Genomic DNA, 25,869 nt, shown 5'->3' with positions numbered 1-25,869 from the left:
TGCAACTCTATCGTGGGGGAGGACTACTTGCGAACTCTCGGCGGCGACATTCTCAACAGTAAAAACATTAAGAATATGTCTCTGATATAAATCTGATATACTTATCCACGAATCTCTGCACGACAAAATTCTGAAAATAGAATACAAGATAAAGAACGATTTTGATCCCTTTGTCAAAAACTGTCTTTACTGTCGAGAATGTCGCTGGTCGAGAATGAGATGGATACGCAGAACGACGTTCACTAAATCGTGGATCTTAGGACGCACGAACGATAACGATTTCTCTTTTCGGCCGAGGATTCTTCCATCACGAACGGTTCCATCGTCGACAAAGCGCGATCCTGAACGTGTAGAATTCGTTGTAAATAAATCTCGGGGGACGAGGGCGAGCGAGAGAGCGTGGGAGCAAAGGGGAAGGAGGAGTACGAGTGAAAGAATGCCTACCCTAATTGTCGCGCTGTGTCACGATTGCGTTTGGAAGTTTCTCGCGTTTCGTGCGAAGTGACTGGACCGTTCACCCTGACTGCCGAAAGAACACAATGCAATTGACGGTTTATGGAGCAGCCGGTGAAAACGAGGACACGCAAAAAGAGGGAAGCGGCGGAGATGAAGAGAAACGAGAGCTCTCCTAGTTACTTGCTCATTGAAATAATATTCTAAATAACGTTTGCGTAAGAGAACGAAAGTCTAGATGCGCATCACTAAAACGCAGACTTAATTCTACGTACAAATAAGTAAAGCGGCGCACACGCGCCGGCAATCGCGCGCGCCTCCGGTTGTTCGTAATCTAACGGAGAAGAGGATATTTTAGTTTCTAACGAGAGAACTTAAAAGTGACGTTGATTTCTACATGTCGCGGCAGGAGCGAGTCAGGCGAAATGTATCGCGATCCTCGCGACAGCGAGAGCGAGCCTGCGAATTTCCGAACGTACGTTTTACCGTTTAAAGAGAAACGCCGCGCTTTCCACGAATGCAACGATCTCAACAAACACCAAGTAACACGCAACTTACATGCAAGATTAGAATTTCCCACTCAACACAATGGTAAATGCAATACAACACATGTGTTACACTGCATTTACATTGTTGAATAGAAAATTCTAATTTGCATGTAAATCGCGTGTTATTTGGCGTTTGCTGCGATTCGCCTAAAGGGATGGTTTTCAAATCGATCGCTAATATCGAAGGTGTACAAACGAAAGCGCCTTCTGCGTCCACCAAATGCGCTTTATGTCTATTTTTACCAATATAAATTAACTTTAATCTCGATTTAGCTTACTCTTTATCTTTCTCCAATTCTTAGAACTAGAAAAAGAAAAAATGCATGTTAAACCGAGATTAAAGTTAATCTGCATTGATAGAAATAAACATTAACCGGCGACCAGAGAGGTCAAGTCGGCAATTCGGTGAAACCTCAGCGGTTCGCTTCGTGCGATCGTCGGCTTGTAACTCGTCGCGAGACCGAATCGAGCGTCGAATAAACGCGATCGAGAAGCGCATTCGGAACGACGACGCTCCGTCGTCGATCAGGGTCTAATTCTTAGTCCCGATCTACAATAGGTGTTTTAAGCCCTAAGCCTTAAGAAATTGTTCAATCACGGTTGAATTTGAGCAGAATAATTGGTCTATGATTGGTCAATTTCTTAGGGCTTAGGGCTTAAAAAACACCTATTGTAGACTGGGACTTATCCTAACGCGTTGGCCCGCGGATGTTTTTATTCTTACGCGATAAATAAAATAAAGATTTAAAAAAGGAACTGCCGCTCGCGACACTTCGCTCGATCATCGCCGCGCGAGGTGTTTCATCCTTCCCTCGTATACCTTGTACCGACGGAATCTCCTTTCCGAATGAGAGCATCCCCGGGGCCGAGATCCTCGGCTAGGATAAGGATTATAACGCGTAAGGATCACGCTGCGTGCGTAAAATCAGGTACCTATATGGCGCGAGGAGATTGTTGTTGCGCGAGATCGATATGCCCGCGGGATCGTCGCCAGCGCGCGGCGCGACATTATTATGTAAAGTTTTTATTGCGTGAGTAAAGTATTGTGTTATACCGACCACAGAAAGTATGTACACGTACCTTGCAAGACAACAAGTCTCGTCCTTCTCTGCGGGGTATCATATACCTCGGCCCGTTCGCCGGCTCGTCCACGGTGCGCTCGTCGAATCCCCGGGAGGCGATGCGTCTTCCGCTCCTCTCGGAAAGTCAATCGCACCACACACTCGCGAGCAAACGAAATCACCGCGCGAAAAACAACAGTCCGGAGCGATCGCGAACGCGGATCGGAAGGACTCTCGATCGAAATCAAAACTGATCCGTCGCGGCGTCGAATCGAAGTCAGACATTGTCGGAAGCGTTCATGGCGCGGGGGACGGGGGAGGCGTCGCGGTATTTCGAATTCTCGCGATTTCATCGCCGAAACGTCAATCCGCCGTTCTGCTATCGATCTCCCGACAAGACTGAAATCGGTCGCGAATCGCGATCGCGTCGCACGACGCGTCTCGTCGTCCAATTTTGACAAATTGCACGTTTTCGTCGAACGAATAAAGTTCGGCACACACTATTTCAATGCGCGGTCGGGGATTGACCCCGAACTCCAGAGTTCGACGGGGTTCTCGCTAGCTGGTTGCAGATGGCGCCACCGACCAGGTAAGTCCACGAAATTTGAACTACAGTAAAACCACCGCGCGCTGCGTATTATCGGCGTAGGATGCGAGGTCCGATTGTCAGTAATTCTTTGGTTATCACTGTTATCAGTTCGGTTATCAGTTTTATCCAAATCCGAAATTGGAGTCAATTTATATTTACACGTCACCATCAGTAGTTACAACTACTGGCGTAAAAAAACTGAGGTAAAAACGTCGTATATGAACACAAATTAAATCCAATTTTATAACAAAAATTGTTATTACTCTGCACAAAAAAATGTAGATTTATAAATCTGGTTCTAAAGAAATGTGTAGACGCTAAATGAGTCGTTATGATTGCATTGCCAACTTAAGATAAAATGATAAAAATATATCTGTTGTATTTCTTTGACAAGATCAAAATTTCAAAATTTTCAGATTTCCATATAACATCTCTTCGTGTGAACCAGTATGCGTTTTAAGCAGTTATAACTGTAGACGTTAACCCGATTAATAACGACGTGTAAACGTAGTCACGGTCAGCAGGAACATAAAGCGCCGATACAAAAATACGCGAAGGTGATCCGGGTGAGTTTATTTCTTTTTATCAAGAGAGCCGTTCCCAACTGAAGTAAAGCGTGTTAGCTGGAACAATATATAAATGAAATGAATTATCGGCTAAAGCCCACGTTCGACGTCTGTTATTCGCGTCAGAGAATCCAGAATTCTATTTACAAATTGCTATTTCATGCCAAAAAAAATATTGGAAAGATTAGTTGCAAACATGAAAATTTTATATATTAAAACGTACAAATGTGTCGAAATATGCGGCAAATAAAATTATAAATAAATTTCTATTTTGAAATTCAATCGTCTAAAATGCATTTGATTGAATTGAAATCGAAGACGCATTCGGCGCTGACCACACCGATAAAATTTTTAGGGATGCACGAAATTAACGCAACTACGTAAGACTAAGGTCTACGATCTAAAAATTAAATTAACTAGGAATTTAACTAATTATAATAATAAGAAGAAATTAAGGTATTTACGGAATTATGTAGGATAAGTTAACTATGCTCAAAGAGTTTCTACGACAAGGCATTTCATCGATCTACCACGCCTACGTAACTAGAGCGTTTGTTGCATCAACGTTTCACAGCACGTTAAGAAAGAGGAAGAGAGAGAAACGCACTTTTATTACAACATTATAAAATTGTACACAGTCCGCGGTAACGTGTCCACAAAATCAGAATGCCGTCTCGACGTAGCTACGGCGCTACGTCGACCCTCGCGAAAAAATATACATCAATGCGAAATACATTCAGTACAAAATAAATACATCTATATAGTCCATTTGTTGTGGTACAGTTTGCGTCGATTTTACGATTCTTTTTTTTTTTTTTTGCTACGGCCAGAGGGATAGTGTTAACGTTTTCGCAGATTGCTCTACGTATTCGCTCTACAAACTAGCCTCACGCTACTCTACACGCTAGTTAACACAACACACATCGACCTGACTTCTACTTTTGCTACTCTCGTATTAATCGAGTCGGAACAGTTGATTATCAATTTGTTAGACAATTGCCATTACGCCATTACGTTCGCAAGTCTTGTTACGAGACAGCATGGACACTTATCACGACACGACACCGATAAATGGGTTTGGTAGCCCGTTTTTTTTTTACGTTACAACGGATTAATATTGCAATTTTCTTACGCGCGTAAACGCGGCTCGGATGTACAAAGACATCCTTCCTTTCGTAACTTGTACGCCTCGATCGCAACAGCTACTACTCGTTGAAAAAAAAAGACGTATAATCTACGTAGGTCCAAACGTTATTGTGAGTTCGTGGTCCTCAGAGTTTCGAATACAGTGCTTCTCGATGACTTCGATATAACAATCATTAATAGCATGCTTATTTGTGCATCGAGAGACCGCATGGCATATTCGATGATATGCTCATAAATAATGTTGCAATTTGCTTCACGTAGTAAATCTACGTGATCACATCGCTATTTGCGAACGTATGCAGATTAACAGATTACAATTGCTTAGGCAACGAAGTCTGAAGCAGCGAATCAAAGAGCCACGGCGATTCGCGTGTCCCGCAGAAAGTTTCGTTCCAACGAAATCGTAGAGAAACGTCAGAATCAATCAAATACATTAAAATAAGCTACAGAATTTGATTGTACAATTTACAAAAGAAAGCGGTCGATAATTCAATCAACAGGTGCCTCTCGATATAAATAATTTTTACGTAAAGTTGAAAGTATAGACAGATTTGAATTTTGATCGATACCTAAAGCGCGATAGAAACAATATCTTGATATAGCAAAGAGAAAAAACTGTATCGTCTAATAACATCCCTTGTTTCTGATCGTCCACTCGATCCGTCCGGTGCATCTATCAACCTATTGTATATTAATGCAGCCGCTGAAGCTTATTTCGATACATTTGAATTACTCTGAGTGATGCCCCGCACGTTAGAGCCTGATGCTGTCGAAACACGTATACCTACCACGATCATATCCCAAGGGTATAATCATAGCGAGTGCGTGTTCCGACAATAACTGGTTCTAACGAATTCGCACGAAAAAACGTCAGTATTAATGAAATGCGTCCCGATGATTACAGTACAGGTCCTAATCACACGGCGCGCTCGCCATAATCGCCTCCACTTACTTCGATATATATGATTATTTCCGACGCTCGGTACAAATTTGTTAGAATGAGGCCTCTCCGTCGGGACACGCATCCCACCATGACGAGAATTCGCCCCGACGAGTTCGAACGAAACCCGTTAGAATTAATCGCATCCTTCGGGGTGAGGTCTTGAGACAGTCGGAAAAGTTGCGAGACGACACTGCAGTCCGCGCGTCTCGCATGACAGTCTACACGCTTAGGATTACGCTCGAGGAGAGCGCGTCGGGAATGTGTGTTCCATTTCCCTATTATTTAAGACATCTATCTCCGCTATCCGCTAGTCGTCTAACATGATCTACCACATCTACCGCTACGGTCTAACGCACTACCCAGTTACGCAAATGAGATACGAATGAGATACGCAAATGAACACGAACAAGTCTGACCTGCTTTTTAATTCGATGAGTCAAGGACATAAAAAGCATATGCACCTTATTCAAGGGGCGTTTCTGCAGCGATATTCTGCGCTGTAATTACCGGCGCGGCGCTGTAATTTTGTCGATTGTGCCCTTATTATTGTTAAAGACAAACGGAAAGAGATCAGATTGATAAGCGTATCTCACAATTACTCGAGGTATATAAAACTCAATTGTATTTATCGTGAAACAATGTTTTTTCGATAATTAAAAGTACAAACAGATGTTGCTAGTGTACGACAGAATGTCGCTCGCTGTTAATCGGAGAACTCATCCGATATGCAGAGAATAAAATCACAGTTATGCGCGAGTAACTACATCGATCGCAAACTAATCGCGCTCTCTCGGTCGCGGATAAATAAAATGTATTGTTCTCACCGGAAACAATCGTCCACTTTTTACCAATAAAAACAACGAGTTTCTTTAGATACAAATTGTGCGCTGTTATACGCTTACAAAGAATCGCCGCTCGAAAAGAATTCTATCATTGTTGTATAATTGATATATTAAATCATTATTATATAATAATATTAATTATATAGTCGTAACTAAGAATACATTGTAACTCTTTCATAGAAAAATCTATTTCATGGACGGACACTGCATAAGCTACGGTATTTAACACGTCAAAGACGTAGCGCAAAAATATGCGGCATGAAAAAGAAATCTCCATCTCTCGCTTAAAGTGAAAATAAATTTGCTTTTGATTTGGGAAACTTTGTAAGATAACTATATAGTAATCGCACGAGAGTATATATCGAAAGCATGCAGTGCCTGTCGATCTTCACATCGCACCCACGTATTCGACGTTCACCGTCGATATTCTCTCATATGCATATCAATAGACGTGTTCGCAAACGCATAACTACGCATCTCACACGCGCCGTATACACGTACGTACACGGAGAACATACCAACGTACATTCGGAAATACAATACACCAGTATAGATAGGACATTTATTTAACTTAGACGCTTGCTTGCAAGTTAACGGCTAAGGTAAGTACGCGAAACAGACAAAGCCAAGTTCATTTAACTATTCTCCCCTATCTCTCGAACTTGCAAATTCGTTTACGGGATACGCGCCGATGGGAATTCTCTATCGAACGCAATAAGTTTCGCGACCACGTGGTAATACGCGAATCTCTCCAAATGCACTTCTAATTCCGAACGTTCCGCGGGGAATGAACGAAGCGGACGATACAAAAGTATACTTAGTTGGGGAAGGGTAGTCACGACAAGGTAAAATTCCTGGTCCCATTTCCTTCAAGCATTATCACCAGCGGCACTTGCTGCCACGCCTGCCCGCGCGTTTCCGAAAACCCGGTTTCGGCGCGACGGAACTTTAGATAAAATCTCTCCCGCGTGCCGAATACTTCTCTCCTCTCGCATATTTGATCAACGCGCGCGGCCACTCGCCGGGTGTTTTATCAAAGTTCTCGTCGTAAAAGACGCTTAAATTTCAATTTCAAATTTTGCACACAACGTCCGCGAGGATCGTTAGTCAAACTTAGCACACTTTGTAAGGCGATTATCATCGCTTAGAATATCAAACTGTTTTCATCATGTATTTGACAAGATGTTGCTTTCTACGCTTAATTTCGCCTACGAGGATACACCGCGGGAGCATTATCCTGGATAATCGAGACAGCTCTGATCCAAATCGGATAAAGTGTGCAAAATTTGAACGATATAATGTACACTCGTACCATACTACCCGAACAATCATACCTAAAAGTGTGATCACAGATTGACAGAAGGCGCGTAAAATACGACATTATAGACACAGTCATGAAAGATACGCCATTGCAGTAATTATCAATTAAATACAGTTATAAGATGGAGTTATATACAATAAATATATATGCAAGCTTATTTGTCAATATAAACCTCGAAACGCAAGCGGCGGAACCAGAGAGCAGAATTTTATGCGATGTAAGATTTGATTTTGTCGGTATAAAGTTGATCTTTTAACTCATTAAAATTTTTTTCAAGCCCTCATCATTTTTCCATTTTGCAAAATATTACGTTCGCATTTCGTGTGTACCTACATATATAATTACACTCTTCTCATAAAAATTATATCTGGATCCGCCAATGCAAATACCTACCCAGTCACAAAAATAATAGTACTACACATATTACATTTTTGATTTGAAACTCTGTGTGATGTGTTGATATAAAAAATATTTTTGTGACGTTACTTCGATCAGCAAAGTTTTTAACTGGATTATCATATACATCGGAATTAAAAAATAATATTGTCCGCATTGAGAATAAATACATAAATCAATTTTTCATATTTGCGCGTACGTACGTCCACCGGATTAAATATACAAAACTATATTAATATACTAAAATTTTACACTCTTATTCAGAAATTCTATTTCAATTCTCTTTTGCCTCTCTTTATTGTTTTTTAAAGCAACCACGGTAGAACCATATAAAAATTGCTATTATTAATTACTTTTTATTATAGTAAAAGTGACAAACATTTCGACGTAAATTTTGTTTGTTAATTTCGACATTAAAATCATTGGTATTGATATTATAAATTCAGAAATTGATATCACCTCGTATATAAAACTCTATTGCTTTAAAACTCTAATTTAATCATACATCCTCAGGTAAAAAAAAAACGTTGTCAATTACGATATTCTATTTTCGAAAGTTTTTTTAAGAATCCGTTTAAGTTTCTTGAAGTGATCGATAAAAATGATTATTGCAATAAAAAAAGTTGACTCGTACAGAAGGAGTAACTCACTCCGAGTAGGACTATAGCAGTCGCAACGGAGAAATATCCTTCCTCGAAGAAATATCGTTGAACCTAAAGTCCACGCGAAGTCCATAAATTTTGAAATAACATTGTTCTATGTCACGCGAGGCACCTTCGTCTATTTTTATACCTTCTCCTCCCCGATATGCGAATAAAAAGATTTGACGCTTATACTCGTAATGCGATCATCGTTATTGTTTGTCAGTCACAAATATATGGCCCCATTACATGTCTAGGTCGAAGCATCGATCATGTAACAGCGCGTTATCAATTCAATACGTATCAGTATATAGTTGTGTGTTAGATTCTCTAGCTACGTATATACATAAGTATCACTTCACTATTCTCTTACGTACGCGAGGTGAGACCGTAATTTATATGCTCGATTACGTTCTCCAATATGCAGTTACATACTCTAAATTGCATTTTGAGAAGGTCACATAATTAGAAACGATATATATGTTTTCCTACATGTTTTTTTTCTTTTTACGCGTGTTGGCTCGTGTCAGTTTAAGTGTTGAACTCAACGATATGGAAATATAAGTGGAAAGCGATATTGACACGTTTTAACACGTCCACTTTACACAAATATGCGCGCGATAATGTCATACGCATTTTATTGTTAATTATTAAGATACATTATAACAGAATGAACTTCTAAATGTAAAGCATGATTACAGATATGTGCTTGAATACACGATTAGCAATAACCGAAAAGCCGCGATCGTGGAATGTACAAAACATTTAATAAAAGCTACTACTGTGTAATCTGCAAACGAGATTTTAAGATGTAATAAATATTTTTAGCCTCGTAAATCTGATAAAATATTATCGACAATTTTGCACAATTTTAGATAACAAAACCCGGGATTACATAAAACATTATTTGTCTCGAGAAATAAAAAATAACATACTGCCATAAATACCACTCATATTGACTTAGTTATACAAGAAGCATAAATAACAGTAATTTTGATATAAAAAAACAATTCCGTGTATAATACATTGTCAACTTAATCATTTCAATAACAAAAATTGATTAGCTTTCCAACGAAATAACACACACGTAACACGTATTACTATTTAAATTTGCAATAATTTTGCTCCCTGCTGCAAAATAAAATTGCGCATACGTGAACATCAGAATATATTCAAACGCGAAATTCAGAATGCAAGTTGACGATATTATTTAAGCACGTCATTCAAGAACGCTAGAACGGATTTTCTAAAAGAAGCTCTTTCTGGAATGTATATACCATCGCGAACCTGATACTCGCGATCGCAGCTGTGCGGCGTGTATGGACGGAGCAAGCGCATTCTCGCGAATAGAGCGAATGCCGATGTCACTCGCGTGCGAGTGTCCTCCAATGAAACGCTGCTAAATAAATCGCGATCCCTGAAAACGGTGTCTGTCCCGAGAAAACGCGACACAGCAAAGCGAACGCATCGCCGCGCGGCACGTAACGAATTACCCGGCCGGGGTGAAGAATGGCGTCGTTTTCCAGAATAATTGGCACGACAATATTCACCAACCGATTTTACACGAAATACACGGGGAAAGAGAGCCGAGAGACGATCGAGTCGCGCAACTCGCGCAGGGAGTGTTTTCGCGTTAATCCCGGGTCTTTCGTCGTAAATCGTTCGCGTTCTCCGCCGTCAATATGATGTCCACCGTCAATATGTCGGACATAAGTTCTAATACTCTCCTCGTTTAATCCGAATATGCGTAGATACAGTTTAGTTATTTCAACGTCGAGATGACAGGGGGGGCAGTAATTAATGTGCTATATGTTCTTGTTTTCTCAGGGAGACATTCAGTACTTCGGCGGATAATAGCAATTATTTGCAACCAGATATGTTTAGGGGAAACATACGTAATTAATGATCGAGAATCACGTTTTGTGCGATATGTAAGATTTAAAATTAAATAGATCGAAAGGGGTGGCAGCGCTATGAGATTTTTGATTTTCAAAGCAAACAGCAAATCGATCTGAGTACAAGACGAGAAAAGGCGTCTGTTAAGCAATTTATGTTTGAGCGTATGCAAGTAAACTGTTATAGCATTGGAACGCGATATTTATTTAATTCTATTTTTCTTCAGCGAGAAAATTTTACATCCCGTTAAATTTATCCCCGAATCTAATATTCCTTAATACTTAAAGTTTTATTTTCGCCAATAAAGCGATACATTACGGTACTTGACTCAGATCCTTATTTGATCGCCATCAAAAGGACCTTCCCCCGCAAGAGACCGTACCCGATTTACATAATAAATGGCTAGAGGGACTCTTTTCTTGCCTTTTTAAGAGTGATCCCGCTAAATCTCGCCGAACGTCAAGATCGATAGACGAGCAGAGTACTGAAAGTTTTAACTGATATTATTGCCATCTTTATCATCGAATCGCCCTTATCTGATCCACTTGACTTCACCTCGTTACCGGAATGTTATTAACTTTAGGGGATGATGAGAGCGCCGCCAAGTGCCTCCTTAAACGTTACGGCATTTTCATCTACCGGTCGACTTACCGCGGCGGAGCCCATAATTCGGGATATGGTGCTCGCGACGCTATTCGCGTGTGTTCGTCGAGCTTAAATCTCACACATAGCGAACTTATAGTGCACCGAGCGTAAATTACTCCCCTCCAGCGGGCACGTATATAACTTCGCGGCCGGCATCCCTCCCTCTCGGAATGCCAGTAAGCTCCGTCGAGAAATTTAATCGAGATTGGGAAAACCTTATTTTCCCTCTCGCCCGCGTTTCACATCTCGTCTTGCAGCCAGATAAAATGCTGTCGCAAGTAAGACACTCGTCCCTCCCTTGTTACAAGATGGGATCTCGCGAAGAGAGAAACAAGCTTCCCGCTTCTCTCCCGTCGAGAATGGACGTTGCGCGATAAATGAAAAAGTGTACTATCTAAAAAAAAAAAGGGAAAGAAACGAGACATATGGTAACACCAGGAACCTGCTGAATTTTATAATCAGATATTCGCGTCGAAAAATTTCATCCGGAACGAAAAAACGTCGCCCCGTTATTACCGTATAAACGATTGCTAAACATTTTCGACATCCTTGCGATTAGAACTTCAGTCCCGAATAATCGGAGAATGTGTCCTTCACAATTCATAAATATATGTGACATTTATAAGCTCTCTGACAAAATCCTAATATACAAGTCCATAGTTATCATTTAGAGAACATTTCCACTGGACGGCAACCATTCGTATCAGCGTCAAAATCATTGGGCAATACATTACTAATTTCAACTGACTATATTTTACAATTAAGCCCAATGAGATGCAAAATTTCTATGCGGATAATGTTAAACAGATAATGACAATAGTTATGTAACGTACATATATCTTTAGTGCCAATTCCTTAGGTCTTCATTGCTTCTTTTTACGATATAATATCGTAGGAGTCATTGTACATGTCAATAGAAAATAAAAGTTTTTATATAAACTGTTAATAAATAATATAAAATGTATACACGTAAATACACTATATTTATGTGATAATGTATACGTTTTCAATTGTGTCAAAACTATAGTCTGCTTAAAAGGTCTCGTTCCTGGCATCCTTATAAAAACGAAAAAAAAAACTACGCAATGCAAAAATAATTCAGCCAATATCGAAGGACGAACCGTGAGAATCAAGAGAAATGAGTTAACTCCTTGTAAGGCCATACCGGAGGCAGCCCCGGTGCGACATCGTTTGTACGTCGATTACCCGCAGTCTCGCAAAAGCGGACTGCTCATTGCGTAATGAGCGCGTCCGGGCAGATGCGGCGAGGACATCTTTATCAACGGCATCTCCCTGCTTTGTGCACCTTGTACGTGCGTCGCATCGCATCGCGTCTAAAGCTCGTAGACGTCACGTCCGTTCGGTCTGGCCACAGCCGGACGGCAAGACGACGGACTCGCGTACGAGTGAATGATGTGCACTCTGAGGCGCACGTCGCTCGCATTTCTACCCTCGCGCGGCCTCCTCGAGAAGCTCACCGTGGTCTTGCAGCAGCAGTAGTGAAAAAGCTTGACGTAAGCGCTGCGAAAGTGGCGATCCGCGACGCAGTAGAGCAGATTGTTGAAGCAGGACTTGGACAGGGCAAACCAGGCCAGATTGTAGAACACGCTCGCGTTGACTGGAACAAAAGAATTCACGCAGACCGCCGTGCCGTACGGCAACCAGAACACGACGAACATCACGCAGCTGCACATATTTGTCTTGGCGAGCTCGTAGTCCCAGGAGAAGGCGGCCGGCGGCTTGTACGAGCCCCGCGTGGCCCGTCGTACGCGTATCACCAGCTTCACGTAGAGGAAGATCGTCGTCAAAGCTGGCAGTCCGACGAATATGCCGGCCCCTACCGCCTGTTCCATCGCGATACCGCTGAGCTTGCGGCGGCAAAAGTCAGGACCTATGTCCAAGAACGATTGCAGAGCCACCACAGTCACGGCGATTAGCCAGAGGACGATGATCGTAGCTGTTACATGACCCGGCGTCAAGTTGGCGTATCTATAAAATATGAAATACGTTGCTGTAAACATCAATGAATTAACTAGGAAAAGGGTGTACGCATTAGATATTCCTAAAGTTCTTCATAACGAGAGATGTTTTAACAAGTGTTACATTGTATTACGCAAATTTCTCTGTAGCTTTGAGTAATTGTATATAACCAAAATGATACGTGATAAGAGTTTTAAAGTAATGTGAATATAGACTGCTAAAGCATCATTAAGCCCGGTTCGCTGTTGCAACTTTGGAATACACCTAGGAATAATTCTCATAGAGATAACAGGAGATAATACGTTGTCTCGTCGGATGGATATTTCCCCCTTAATTGCATCACGAGCTTGTTTAAGTCCCGGCTTTCTTATACGGCGTATTCAATTAAAGAAAATATTTCCCTCGGTGATACACTGCGCGACTGCAATTACGGAGTTGGTCGTACTAGTCTGCGGATTAACGAGGGGCTTGAAAAACGAGTCGGTAGTTACGGAGTTAGCGGCGCTGGCGGACGATTTCTCGTTTACAATGCGAGGAAACTTCCTCGAGTCCACGTGTTCGCCGTGATTCTTCTGACGCGACCGGTTAAAATACTTCCGCCGTAACGCCGTATTGTCGCGAAACTTTCCGCGTGCGTATGAAAAGCCAGCCGTCGTCGTCGTCGTCGTCGTCGTCGTTATTGTCGTCGTCGTTTCTCCCCCGAGATCGTCTGCTATCGGTTACGAATTCCGGCAATTCAAGCTAAAGAGAACGTCGCTCGGAATGCGAAATTACGAACTCGATCGTGACGCTGATAGAGAACACCGTAGAAGCACTTCAACGTCAAACTCCAAGTTTCAAGCAGTGGTCGCCATACGCCATTATACGCGATGGCTTAAACTGATAACAGTAATTTGATTTCTACCCCATTCACTGTGTTTACATTACCCATATCCACCCAACGATGTTAACCATCGCGAGGTATTTTCATGCAAAAGCCACCAGCGATAACGATATATCCAGGCATGTATTATAACATTTACCATCTCTTCTCTTCGGCTCTAATGATGTTATCTGCCTATAATAAGAGACATTAGCCTGAAATATTCATGTGCTCGTGAAAAAGCATCGACGTAATAACACGATAAATATTGCAAATGGTGTAACAATACGTGAATAGAAGGCACAATTTTAAGGAGGGCTAGTTATCGATCTCTCCCATGCATCGGGCTAGCATCTTTTTGCGAGTAAACAGGCGCGGTCATAATTTTCTTCTCTTTTACTGTCCCCACCGGAACTCCGACCTCCGACCCGAACGATGACCCGACTTGCCTATATTACTGTATTTAGGGTGTTGCCTTAGAAACACTTGCCAGGTGAAGATATCAAAGCTAGATATTGGAGAATATAGAGCTGATATTTTCTTCGAAATTTATTATACGAGTTACGGTGTGATTACTACCGAAAAAATCGCCGCAATATCGTCGCAACAAAATTTGAAATAGAAGGAAGCACATATATGTTTTCCCGGAGAATGGTTACATAAATTTCTCGATAATCGTTAGCGGAGATAGAGAGTTGTTACGAGAAAAACGTCCCCGAGGCGAGGCACAGAACAAGAATGTGCATGCGTGGGGAATTGCAGGAACGTGGTGGGTATCGATTGCCGCGGAATCGCCGGTGCACTCGCTTTATCTTTCGGCTGGCAAACAGTTAACACAAGCGGGCGTAATTTTCGGCCGCTATTGTCGCGGACGGCGGTAAGGCCACCGGGGACCAAAGAGCTTTACAAGCACAGGTTTTGGTATATATGTTACTACGACCGCGCCAAATGAAGACCCGCCTGCAAGAACCAGATAGCCTCGCCTTTGATCGAAGTGAATTATTTACATGGAAATGGAGACAATCTCCTGCTGCACAGGATAATGCAAGTGTTTATTAAGGCAAATTGTTAGTCGGTAGTCGGCAGCAGTTTGATGAAGTTCGGAAGCTTGTTTACGTGCTAACCATAAATGGATTTAACTCCATCTTCACATATTGCCGCTGATAGCGCGCGGAATAAGATCGATTGTTCCTTCCTTTTCTCCCCCGTGCCTCCTTCTCTCACCTCTCGAACAGACTTGAATACGTCTCTCAAGTTGTATCGATGACATACCGAAAGAGGCAAAAAAAAGGCGATTTATAGGAAATTTAATTTTCGTTAGGCTTCTCGAGTATCGACAAAAATTTTCGTCGAATGTATCACTGCGAGGCGAAACGAGATTAATATTATTTCCGTTTTGGATTATATATCAAACAGTTCGGTTTGATTAACCGGCAAGCGCCGCACTGTGAAGTTCTTTATTTAGTTTATCGAAAACCGCGGGCCAGCCGATAAAATTCGCGTTAAAAAACCCCCGTCCCCCCGCGTTTTACCAAACCAAAAGGGAAACCCTTTTTGCCCGGCCTTTGCGCGAGCGAGAGTTTGTTAGTTTTTGCGGCGGTCCGGACAAATCGAGACACCCCGGGGTTCGATCCATTTTTCATGCCACCCTACGGGACAAATAACAAACTTTGTTAACGATTACACCGCGTAACATCAGTTCGGCCGGTCCGTCCCTCCGAGCAAGTGACGGAAAGCGGCCGCTGGGCAAGAACGTGAACGTGCCCGTGTGTGTCGCGTCGTTCCGGAAACGGACTGCTCAATTAGTATCCGACAAACGCCACCTCGTAAACAAAGCGGAGCGGGTTAAAGGCGACGCTTTGAAGGGTCCTCTTCCCCGACGCGACACGCGGGGGGGAAGAGGGGAGGGAGGGGGTGGGAAGGGGAGGGAGAGAGGGAGGGGGGAAGAAGTCGCGCGCGGTGGCGAGCGGTGGCAAAAAAGCGCCGACAATCGCAGGAATGTAGCAGCTATTGATCACGCCAACGGTCACGTGTGCTATATCTTTTCGATCGCCGAAGCCCCGGCACTTAATTCGACGGCGGATGGGCCTCTCTCTCACCCCGTCTTCCCCCTGTTTCCGTCGCTGACAACGCGTTTCGCCGTCTCCTTTCACCCGCCGTCCGTCGACACACGGGCGCGAGCGGGTCCGCCGACGTCTCCCGATGAAGAGTAAAAAAAAAAAAGGAAGTATTCCGGATGAGACGACGCGATAACGGTAATAGCGGGGACTCGTCTCCTCCAGCGATGGCAGTTACAGGGTTGTAATATTGATCGGGCCACCGGGTCACCGTTCATGTCCAGAGTTGGATTCGCGCCATTTCGACGGTCAGACGAAAGGTCAGCACCATTTTCTACTATTTTCGCAATAAGCTGATCAATCTTCCGTTTCCCGGCCTACCTATATGCATCGTTTTTTTGCAATGCCGTATTTGTCGGGTGTAATCGGTATAACGCGCAGGGTAGATTTGTGCATTTGCGCGTTAATCGAGCCTTTCGAGCAGAGGGAGCAAGCATTTTTGCACTCTTTAAATAATATATAAATTGTGGTGTACGAGAGAGCTCCCGAATGATAATAATATGGATTAACGTGATGTTTAGCTGATTGGACGACGAATTGCATTATTACGTGTTCAGCCTGCGCCATGAAAGCTAACTAGGAAACATTTTAATCCGGAACTGTGTCTATGCGCAAATGGAAATGTCGCAGCAAATGAATTTGCATAGAAAGTTGGAGTTTTGCATATAAATAGTACCGAGCCAGACACAATGTGTGTCATTACTTTAGAATTGCGTTTTCGCACCACAGCACTGTAATCGTATTGTCCGGAAAAGCCATAAATATATAAAATATTGGGTAACCATCGCATTATGAAAGCGATATTCCGCATCTCGCCCATAAAATCGTGATGTCATTATACTGAGCATCGTATGTAATGTTGTTGACTTTTTTAGGACAAAAACATTCTGATAATATTCAGACATGCAATATAAAAATTTCTCTATCTTTAAGTAGCGAGATGAATTATATCAGATCATGAATGCAATTTTTCATGTGCGTATTATTATACACAATATATAACTTTATAATTATAATATATATACATATAATTTATTATATGAAAATTTCAAGAATATAAATAATTAAATCATTCTCGTTTCTCTTTTTTTTTACATGATTGAGAAATTACTCAGAAAAATAATTTATATTGAAAAAGCAACATTATAAAAATCGTTATCTGAGAACTTTTAGTTTTATATATACTTTAATTATTTTTCGTATATGTATATTTCAGCTCATAGAAAGAATAAAAGATATATAAACTGTAAAACATACATGAATTGAGAATATCTAGAAATTAGAATTAAGCGTACAAAATTTTTTTCGTTTTTATTATTCTCGTCTTTATCAGAAATGCTAATGTCACAAAAAATGTATTTTATATCTAGTTTGTGAAGAATATTCTTAATGAAAAATATTTTGGCTGAATGTAAACTGACAGTACAGAGCAATCGGAAACGCAAAAGGATAGAAAAATAGCTTAACTGCAGTTAAGTCCTTCCCGAGAACTTCTCAATTTCGCGTGATATACCCACGCTCGAATATCGCGGAACTGCAAAAGGATCTCTGAGATAAAATAGACAGGAGAGAATGAAACGCGATCATGATGTCACGTAGCAGTCGACGCGTTAAATTGCGGAAACACCCCTTTTTCGCGGGTTTCTCTCTCTCTCTCTCTCTCTCTCTCTCTCTCCATTTCCACTGTACCTTTCGGGGGGCAGACACAGACGTGCGTAATTTTCGGCGGCGATTGTGGCCAACGTTAGTACGGTCACCAGGAAGCAGAGAGCCTCGAGGGTCCACTCGAATCGGCAGGCACCCAGGGACTCCGCAGGAGTCCCATCGTAACCCGCTAGGATTACGATCACAGAGACCGGTATTACCAGGCCAGTCACCAGCAGGTCCGCCAGCGCCACGTTCACGAGGAATGCGTTTCCTGGAAAAAGAACCCGCGTGAAACTCATTAAAGTAATTAGCTTGCGAGTTCTTGCGATCTGGAAACGCTCGAGAGAGCCGACGTTCCGCACTTTTTGCGTTCGAATTGCATTGTAGGCGCGATCGTGAGGGCAGATGTACCCTTGAGTAATGCTCCCATATCGCGTGAAATCTCAAAATTGCTCGAAACGATATCTAAATTAATACTAAATACACGAATCGTTTATTTTCCAAGCGGAGTAAGCTCAGTTCTCGAAAACTTGCCGAAATCAATAGACGCGAGTTTATAGCCGCTTTCCTCACACAAAATTCATAATCTCTTAAAACTTTTCGCATGAACAGTTTAGACAACTTTTATTTCGATTAATGCCGGGATTACGATGAACTTAACGTAACGGGACGCGACGGGACGCGAAGTAACGTAAAACCTAAACACATTGTTTTTATATGCGGCTGATTACGATCGACTTTACGTAACGCATATAAAAACAATGTGTTTAGGTTAAGTTGCTTCGCGTCCCGTCGCGTCCCGTTACGTTAAATTCATCGTAATCTCGGCATAATTTCTTGTTAGATAAGTGGATTTCATCACGACATGACAGGTGACAATTTCACCTTTCAAATTTATTTCACAAAAATTTAATAACATTATAATCAGAATATAATAAAACAATATTTTTTAAAATCTGTGAAAAAAATGTGTTCTTGAGCATTCGCAATACATACAATATTAGCTGTAATTTCAATTTTAACTAGATATTATCGAGAGGTGGGTGGAAGGTAGCCGGGCAGTGAATCGTGCTAAATACGTGTAAATTAGAAATTTCATTCTATTGTTTTTTTTCCTCTATTTTTATATCCGCTGATACATAAGCCGGTCGTTTTGTCACGATTCAGTGTCGTTACAATTTACCATCCGAAATGTAATCCAGTGGGTTAGACCTCATCTTTTCCGATCGATCGCGCGCGCTTCGCCGCGGCGTACGCTATTTGGAGTGGGATTTTCAGACAGTGATATAAATTCGCGGGATAACCGTGTTGGACACGTACCGATCTATCGCGCACGACGCCAGGATTTCGCCTGTACTGCCAAGAGCGTCTAAGACGTCCCGCACTTTTCCTCTTCCGTTGGCAGAAGTGCCAGCCTTCGACCGAGTATTCTTGTGCCAAACTATTATATTACGCAGACTATCATCTTGAACCTTTTTGCAGCTTCGCGCTCAGCTAAAGCAGTGCGGAGAGAACGCTTGATTTTCGCCGCCGCGGCCGCGCCGAAGAGAAAACTCGGAGCGAACGCGGCCGGCCAATCTCCAACATTTAATCAACGCACGCCCACAGGGGCATAATATCGGAGGTCGTAGCTTCTGCTCGGGCAAATCGTAAAAGCCATAGTAATTGCAAAACGATGTCGGCCGAAACGAACAGTCACGCCGGCTGTAAAACTTTACTCAGACGGCGGCAACGACGACGATGATGACGACAACGACGACAACGACGACAACGACGAGGAGGACGACGACGGCGACAAAAAAAGGCGAGGATAAGGCCACGGTGCCGCTGTCGCAGCTGTTATTGCGAGTCAACGATTATAGCGTTTCATAAGTTCATACGTAGAGCCTGGCGTAAGCGAAATACCAAATTGTAGAAAGTCACAGAAAGAAAGGGGCGTAATATCCGCATTACCTCACATTGCCCCTCTCACGACGCGATATATTCCCTCGATTCTCGGGGATTTCCCCGAGATCAATACCCGACGAAGACACGGAGAAAAGGAAATAATATCCGTACGTCGTCACGTCCTTAGGGGAGTATAACGCTATAATAAGATTGCGCGCTTCTGCACGAGAGAGAGAGAGAACGAACGTATGCCGTTACGCTCGGTCGCACCGCGCCGCTCTATGAGTAATAAAATGCGTAATAAGATTTTTTTTCACCAAGTGTGCACGCTAGAGCATCGGGCTTTCACGCCAGGGTTTAACGAGCCGTCCTCGAAGGAAAAGGCCGATGTTAAACATCGGGAATGAACGAAGTTTTCATTAGTCAATCGTCTCGTTGCTGCATGCAATATGCATGCAGCGCGCGTACGCGCGAGAAATAATTATTATAATTATACATTTCCTCGTAGCTGCACTGGTAAAGTGCACGCCGGGTAAACGGCGTGCTCGCGGGTTGTTGTTGTCTGACTTCACTCACCCTTATAAGATAAATTTTCATTTACTATGGTTTCCTTATGTAAATAGATACCGCGCACAATGGGATAATGCCTCGCGCCGACGTGAAAACGACGCACTGGGTTATCAAGTATTCAAATTACATTTAAAAAAAAAAAAAACATTGTACATTGTTATAAGTACCGAGCATCTCACGACTTCAACCGCGCGGCTTAATTGAGCGGCGAAAGCACTTTTAAGAAGTCATCAACACCTATAAATTACGGACAAAGCGGCGCGTTGTAAGTTGCAGCCTCTGCACGTATAATTTCAACTTTTTTTCCCGACGTCTTATCGCCATCTCGCACTGACGTACTTGGCACTGACGTTTTACGTTAAAGCACATAGTATATAATTGTAGCATATTATATCATTTTACTTATATATACTTGCAATATAAAACTTTAATGAATCATTTATTTAATATTCTTATTGGTTCTACTGCAAAGCTGTCAATGACTGACTAAACATACATGTGCAGGATACCCGAGGAATTAATAATTCTAAAGCTATTTAAAGCTTAAGCGTTAAAAATATCTGAAAATGTGCTCCAGCAGATAAAGTAAATTACATCGCGACGTTATATCCATAGACGACACTCTCTCGCTGCAAAGCTGAGGCGACATTTTTACCAAGGGCGACCTCGGACTTGTCGCTTTCGGGGAAGCGCGAAACGTAGTGGCACCAACACGTCAACGACTCTGTACGGCCGCAAACGTGTTCGCGCCTTTGGCGAGGATATTACACTGCGATAAAAATGATTACGCGACAAATTGCACCGCCCGCGCTTCGGGAAGGCGAAGGAAGTCAACTGCCTTTCGCCACCCCCCCGTCCCGGTTAATAGGATGAAATATCGCGCGGGTGGGTAGGCGAAAAACTCGGGGGAGAGAGTCGGCAGAGAAGAGACCGCGGCAGGCAGAATCGAGAGATCTGCTCTCTCTTCAGGTATCGACGAATTAAGCCCCGCAGTAGTAGTCGCTTTCGCGCCGCGCGGCGCCCGCATTCGCCGATCGCATTTTCCGGAGGTACGTTTCGGCGTGACGAGATCTGATCGATTCAGCGGTTGATGCGTGGAATAAATTATCCCGCATCAGCGCTCGTGGCGTCACTTCGAAATTGATTCTCTCTATCTCCCTTCTCTATATCTCCATCTCTCATCCGGGGTCCCCTGTCTAGCCGCAGTGCCGCAGCATCGTCATGGGAACGTGCACCCTCCCCACCAAGGGGTATTCTTCTACGTACCGAATGAATCCGCGCTGATCAGAATTTGTTTTAATCGATTTACCGAGTCAGCCCGCCGCTCGCGCTCACGTGTTCTCTTTCTCCTCGCTCGCCGGGGCCTCGTTTCACGAGCGCCGAACCGAACTATTCGCCAACCGCACCGCGGAGTACTCCAAGTATTCGCATTACCGGCGGGGATTCACCGCGTTCGGCCGCCGCCTCCGTGATCGGGGTTTCCAAGGGGAGCATCCAGACGAGACGAGATGGGACAGGAGAGCGAGGAGAATCGAGTGAGGGACTAGGGAGAGAAGGGGGTAGGAGAAAGATATGGAACGGCGCTCTCTCGTTGCGGCATTAGATACAGGGCGGGCAGGAGTTATACGGGAACCGGGTCCGCTCGTGCGGCTACGCGCCGCGAAATTGACTCGCTCATCCGTGTACACCCTTATAGCGACCCCACGACTGCGCAATCCATTACGGCGCCATCGGGTTACCGGGCATCGCGGATACGCTGCGGTGTTGGCTTTTTGTTTCTCTCGAGTTCTCGCCGCGCCGCGCCGGCAGAGTTCACGCAAACGAAGCCGAAGTCCGTCCGACACTTCACGTCCGCAGTAGAAATGGGGTTTACGTCAGGCACGAACGGACATCCACGAGCATTTCCCCGCGCAATCCTCTCTCTCTCTTATCTCCCTCTCTCTTTCTCTCTCTCTCGTACATACGTCGCGCGCCGCACACCGGAGACGTTCCTCCGGCCGACGCGACGCGACGGACGCGGGGGAAAAAGGAGGAATCGCGTGTTAGGGCCGGATTTCCGGCTACAGACAGGCCAGTTGCCGTCGCGTCACGTTCAGACGTATTTATTGGAAAGGGACCGATCGTGAAGTTCGAAATTGCGCTCGCGATCGGCACATTAAAACTTCAATCTCGTTACAAGCTTTATTTCATGTCCTACATTGTTCCGTCCTTATTAAGCTCTTGTATTGTTAACCATTCGCATAAAAATTGACATTGATTCGAGGAAAACAATAAATATTTCTCTCAATAAAGATCCGTTTTATACAATCCAAGTCTTTTTTACTTTGAGAGATATATGCTGCTCTATAAAATACCATCAATGTAAAGAAATTATATAGATACTCAATATACAATTATTAAGTAAAATTATTAAGCATTATTATTATAAATTATTGCAACATTATTATTACAAATAAAAATTTCAAAACTAAATAATGAAGATGTTTTAATCATACAAAAGAATTAAATTAATATATATATATATATATATATATATATATATATATATATATATATAGCTTTGCTCAATAAAAACGAACAAGACATCAAAAACAGATATTTTCATAAAAAAGAACTGATAGCTTATATTATATTCGTATTGTTTTTTTATTTAGTTGGTTATAGACATCGCGTTTGACGTTCAAACACGTTCTATTAAGTACACGAGCACTTCCATCATAACTACATATCAAGGATTCATGTATCTTCACTCGCGGCCGATATCAAGATTTTATACCCTATTTGAAACGCACATATTGGACGTGGAAACGATGGTGGAGCACCATTGAAGACCGTCTTCTAGAGAACAATTGCATTCGTCATGTCAGAGTCGGATGCGTTCTAGATCACTATAAAATCAAGAAATAGTCGCGGACGATCCGGTTAATCCTCGTTACCGCGATAATAATGAAGTTTCCCGTTGTCATCGCGGCTTGAGAGACGACCGCGTCGCGGCGAGCTGAGAACTTTATAGCTGGGAAAACGAGGAAAGCGGAACGAGATTTTCTCGGTGAATAGCTCTCCGGACGAACGCCAGTATTATTTGCACCACTATCGAGATTCATGCAGAATAAAATAGCGGTAAAAATGTTTCGGACCGTTTCAATAAGAATTACGAGGGCGGCCAGTGTGTGACGGCACACAGTTATAAAACCGAGAAACTCAGCAAATTAAAGTGCTGAGAAAAAGAGGAAAAAGAAAGAGGAAAGGACGAAAAAAAAGAAAAGAAAGAAAAAAAAGTCATTCAAAGAGAGAAAAAGAACAGTAAGGTAAAATTGATTTGCTGCTCTGGGACTAAATCTTCCCTCGGAAAGTATATGTAATATATAAATATATATATATATATATATATACGCGTGATGAAAACCACTATATAAAGCAACAATTAGTTTGATAGATATATAAATAGAAAATAATAATATAATAAAGACAAAAATTATAACCGACAGAGATACCTTACAAAAAAGGAAGTGTTTAAAACATTGCGATCTTCATATTCAAAATTAAAAAATATCAAGATATTTACTACTGATATTAAAAATATGCGGTAAATTGTCATTTTTTTTGAAAATTTTTTTCAAGAAAACCAACTTCTTTTTAAATCTGTCAATAAATATAACACTAAATATTTCTTTCAAGTTAAAAGTTCTGAGATAAAATTCGTAAATGGATAATTTTTTTCAAGCGTTCGCATTTCTCTATGACAAATTAAACTTGTGGATTTAAATTGAATATAAAGATAAGAAGACAAAGGATGAGGAAGAGCGATATACTTAGCCGACAATGTAATTACGTTTCCATCCCCATTGCTTTGTATATCATTCCGTCCACAATGTCATTGTTATTACGCTCTATGCGGAGTGCTCGCGTGCAAATAATAATTATCTCGGGTCGGCCCGAGCCACGAGCCAGCGCGGAGACAACGACATACGATAGTGTCCAGGGATTATTTATTATCACGCCGGCGTATCTGCGGAGGATGAGAGAGAGAGAGAGAGAGAGGGAGAAAGAGAGGGAGAGAGAGAGAGAGAGAGAGGTACGGTTTGCAAATAATACGAAAAATCGATCTCGTCATTGCCGCAGGTATAATGGCACGTTGAAGATCCCATCTTCTCAACAGATTGTGCCGACGACGTTCTTTACTGTTACGTCCTTCCTCGGCCGGATACAGACGGAGGACGCTTTTGTCCGTGGAGACGCAAAAAAAAAAAAGATAAGAGATCTTACCGTAGCGATATATACGAAAGAACGTTGTCGCGAGGCACGTCGGAAATGTACGACCCCCTGGATGGCTTTTAGTCGGATATACTTCTATAGAGTAAAAACTTTCGTCGTTGCATTTGTCGATGAGAGCATTCTCTTTCAGGTACCGCTGCCTTCCATCCACCCTCTCTCTCCCTCGCGCCCCATTCAATTCTTCCCAATGTCGCTTTTACTATTTTAATTCTCCACCTCAAATTTATATAGCGCGAGAACGATTCTCTCTCCGCCTTCGCAAGCGAATTCTGCGTTCGCTATCGTTTTTTATTAGCAATCGTAAAGGCAAAATTACGGGCGTACCTCGCTTGTTCAGCTGATCCTCCACTACCACGGCGGATATCATGAAGACGTTACCCACGCTCCCGCTGACGGCGAGGGAGGCCAACAGCAAAAGTCGGGCCACCCTGGACCAGGCCGACGACAAGGTCACTGGAGAAATGTCGTCGCTACTCATGTTGCTACTCATGTTGCTGATCGCCTTGCTGAGTCTTTCAGACTCGACACCGATAATATTAGCCACGGTGCTTGTCACACCGTTGTAGATCACCGTCGCATTCATTCTGAAACTGAAAACAAAAATAGATCGTTACTTATAGAATGATTTTACGCTAGAATAAAGCGATAATAAATAAACCTGCTGGTTGATGGATACTTCAACGTCATTGAATTGAGACAAGCTAAGATTTCAATAAAGATCGTAATGAGAATCTGCACTCACTTTCAAATACGAATTACAATTGCAATTTATCGACTGGGCCTATATATTTAACTAGATACTTTCCTCGGGAGTATCTCACGGATGATTAGCGACAAAGGCAACAAAGTTTATCTTCGATGAGCAACACATCCCTTCCGTCTTTCACCAATTTAAAGGACGGTTCATGGTGGTCTGCAAGTCTGGAACACGGAGGAAACGAGGCTGAAGCTATTCGATATCACGCTATTACACGGAGAGAGGCCCTTTGAAGATTAGGGCCGACAAGACCATACCGACCACCCTAATTGTGAATTATCGATCGGACCACGGTGTGGGGATAGTCACCTGTTCCGACCGTGGCCCATGTTAGGTTTCCACAATATCCTCGTTGTCGCTAACAACATCTGCGCAATATCATGGTAATTAGCAAATATAAGTGTCGTGGCACGCAGTCAGATAACAGCTGACGCTGTACGGAACGTTGGAAAAGAACGTTTTAGAATTTAAGGATGCATAATACTCGTCTAAACTATCTTTCATCTTTGAGAAGAAGTTTTACGGACACGCTAGCTTGCATGAATAAAGAGAAAATGCCTTTGCTTCTGTTTTTCAAAGAATGTGTTTCGCAAAATATGAAGAAAGATATTAGAGATTTTATTTGCTTATAGTGGAAATTAAAATATTCATTTCAATATAAATAAAAAATCGCAAGAAAGGCTATATAATTTGTAAACCGAGAAAGTAATTTGTTATCTGTAAAAGT

General features: G+C 42.4%; 1 protein-coding gene across 9 annotated transcripts in view; it reads right to left on the bottom strand.

The window, feature by feature from the left end:
* Positions 1–3,809: 3,809 nt before the first annotated feature.
* The window catches only part of LOC112467318 (histamine H2 receptor-like), a 170,808-nt gene continuing 148,748 nt past the window's right edge, over positions 3,810–25,869 (bottom strand). For all 9 annotated transcript variants that reach the window (XM_025035890.1, XM_025035891.1, XM_025035894.1 and 6 more), the window contains 3 exons: positions 24,710–24,975; positions 17,696–17,924; positions 3,810–13,036 (listed from right to left, as the gene is read on the bottom strand). In XM_025035890.1, the coding sequence (XP_024891658.1) occupies positions 12,382–13,036; positions 17,696–17,924; positions 24,710–24,968 (1,143 nt within the window). In that variant the 5' untranslated portion in view covers positions 24,969–24,975 and the 3' untranslated portion in view covers positions 3,810–12,381. The remainder of the gene's footprint in view (positions 13,037–17,695; positions 17,925–24,709; positions 24,976–25,869) is intronic.

This window comes from Temnothorax curvispinosus, unplaced genomic scaffold, assembly GCF_003070985.1.
Source record: "Temnothorax curvispinosus isolate PA1 unplaced genomic scaffold, ASM307098v1 QBEX01017148.1, whole genome shotgun sequence".
In the NCBI taxonomy this organism is placed as follows: domain Eukaryota; kingdom Metazoa; phylum Arthropoda; class Insecta; order Hymenoptera; family Formicidae; genus Temnothorax; species Temnothorax curvispinosus.
The sequence above is the reverse complement of the archived record's forward strand: the minus strand, read 5'-3'. Positions and strand labels throughout refer to the sequence as shown.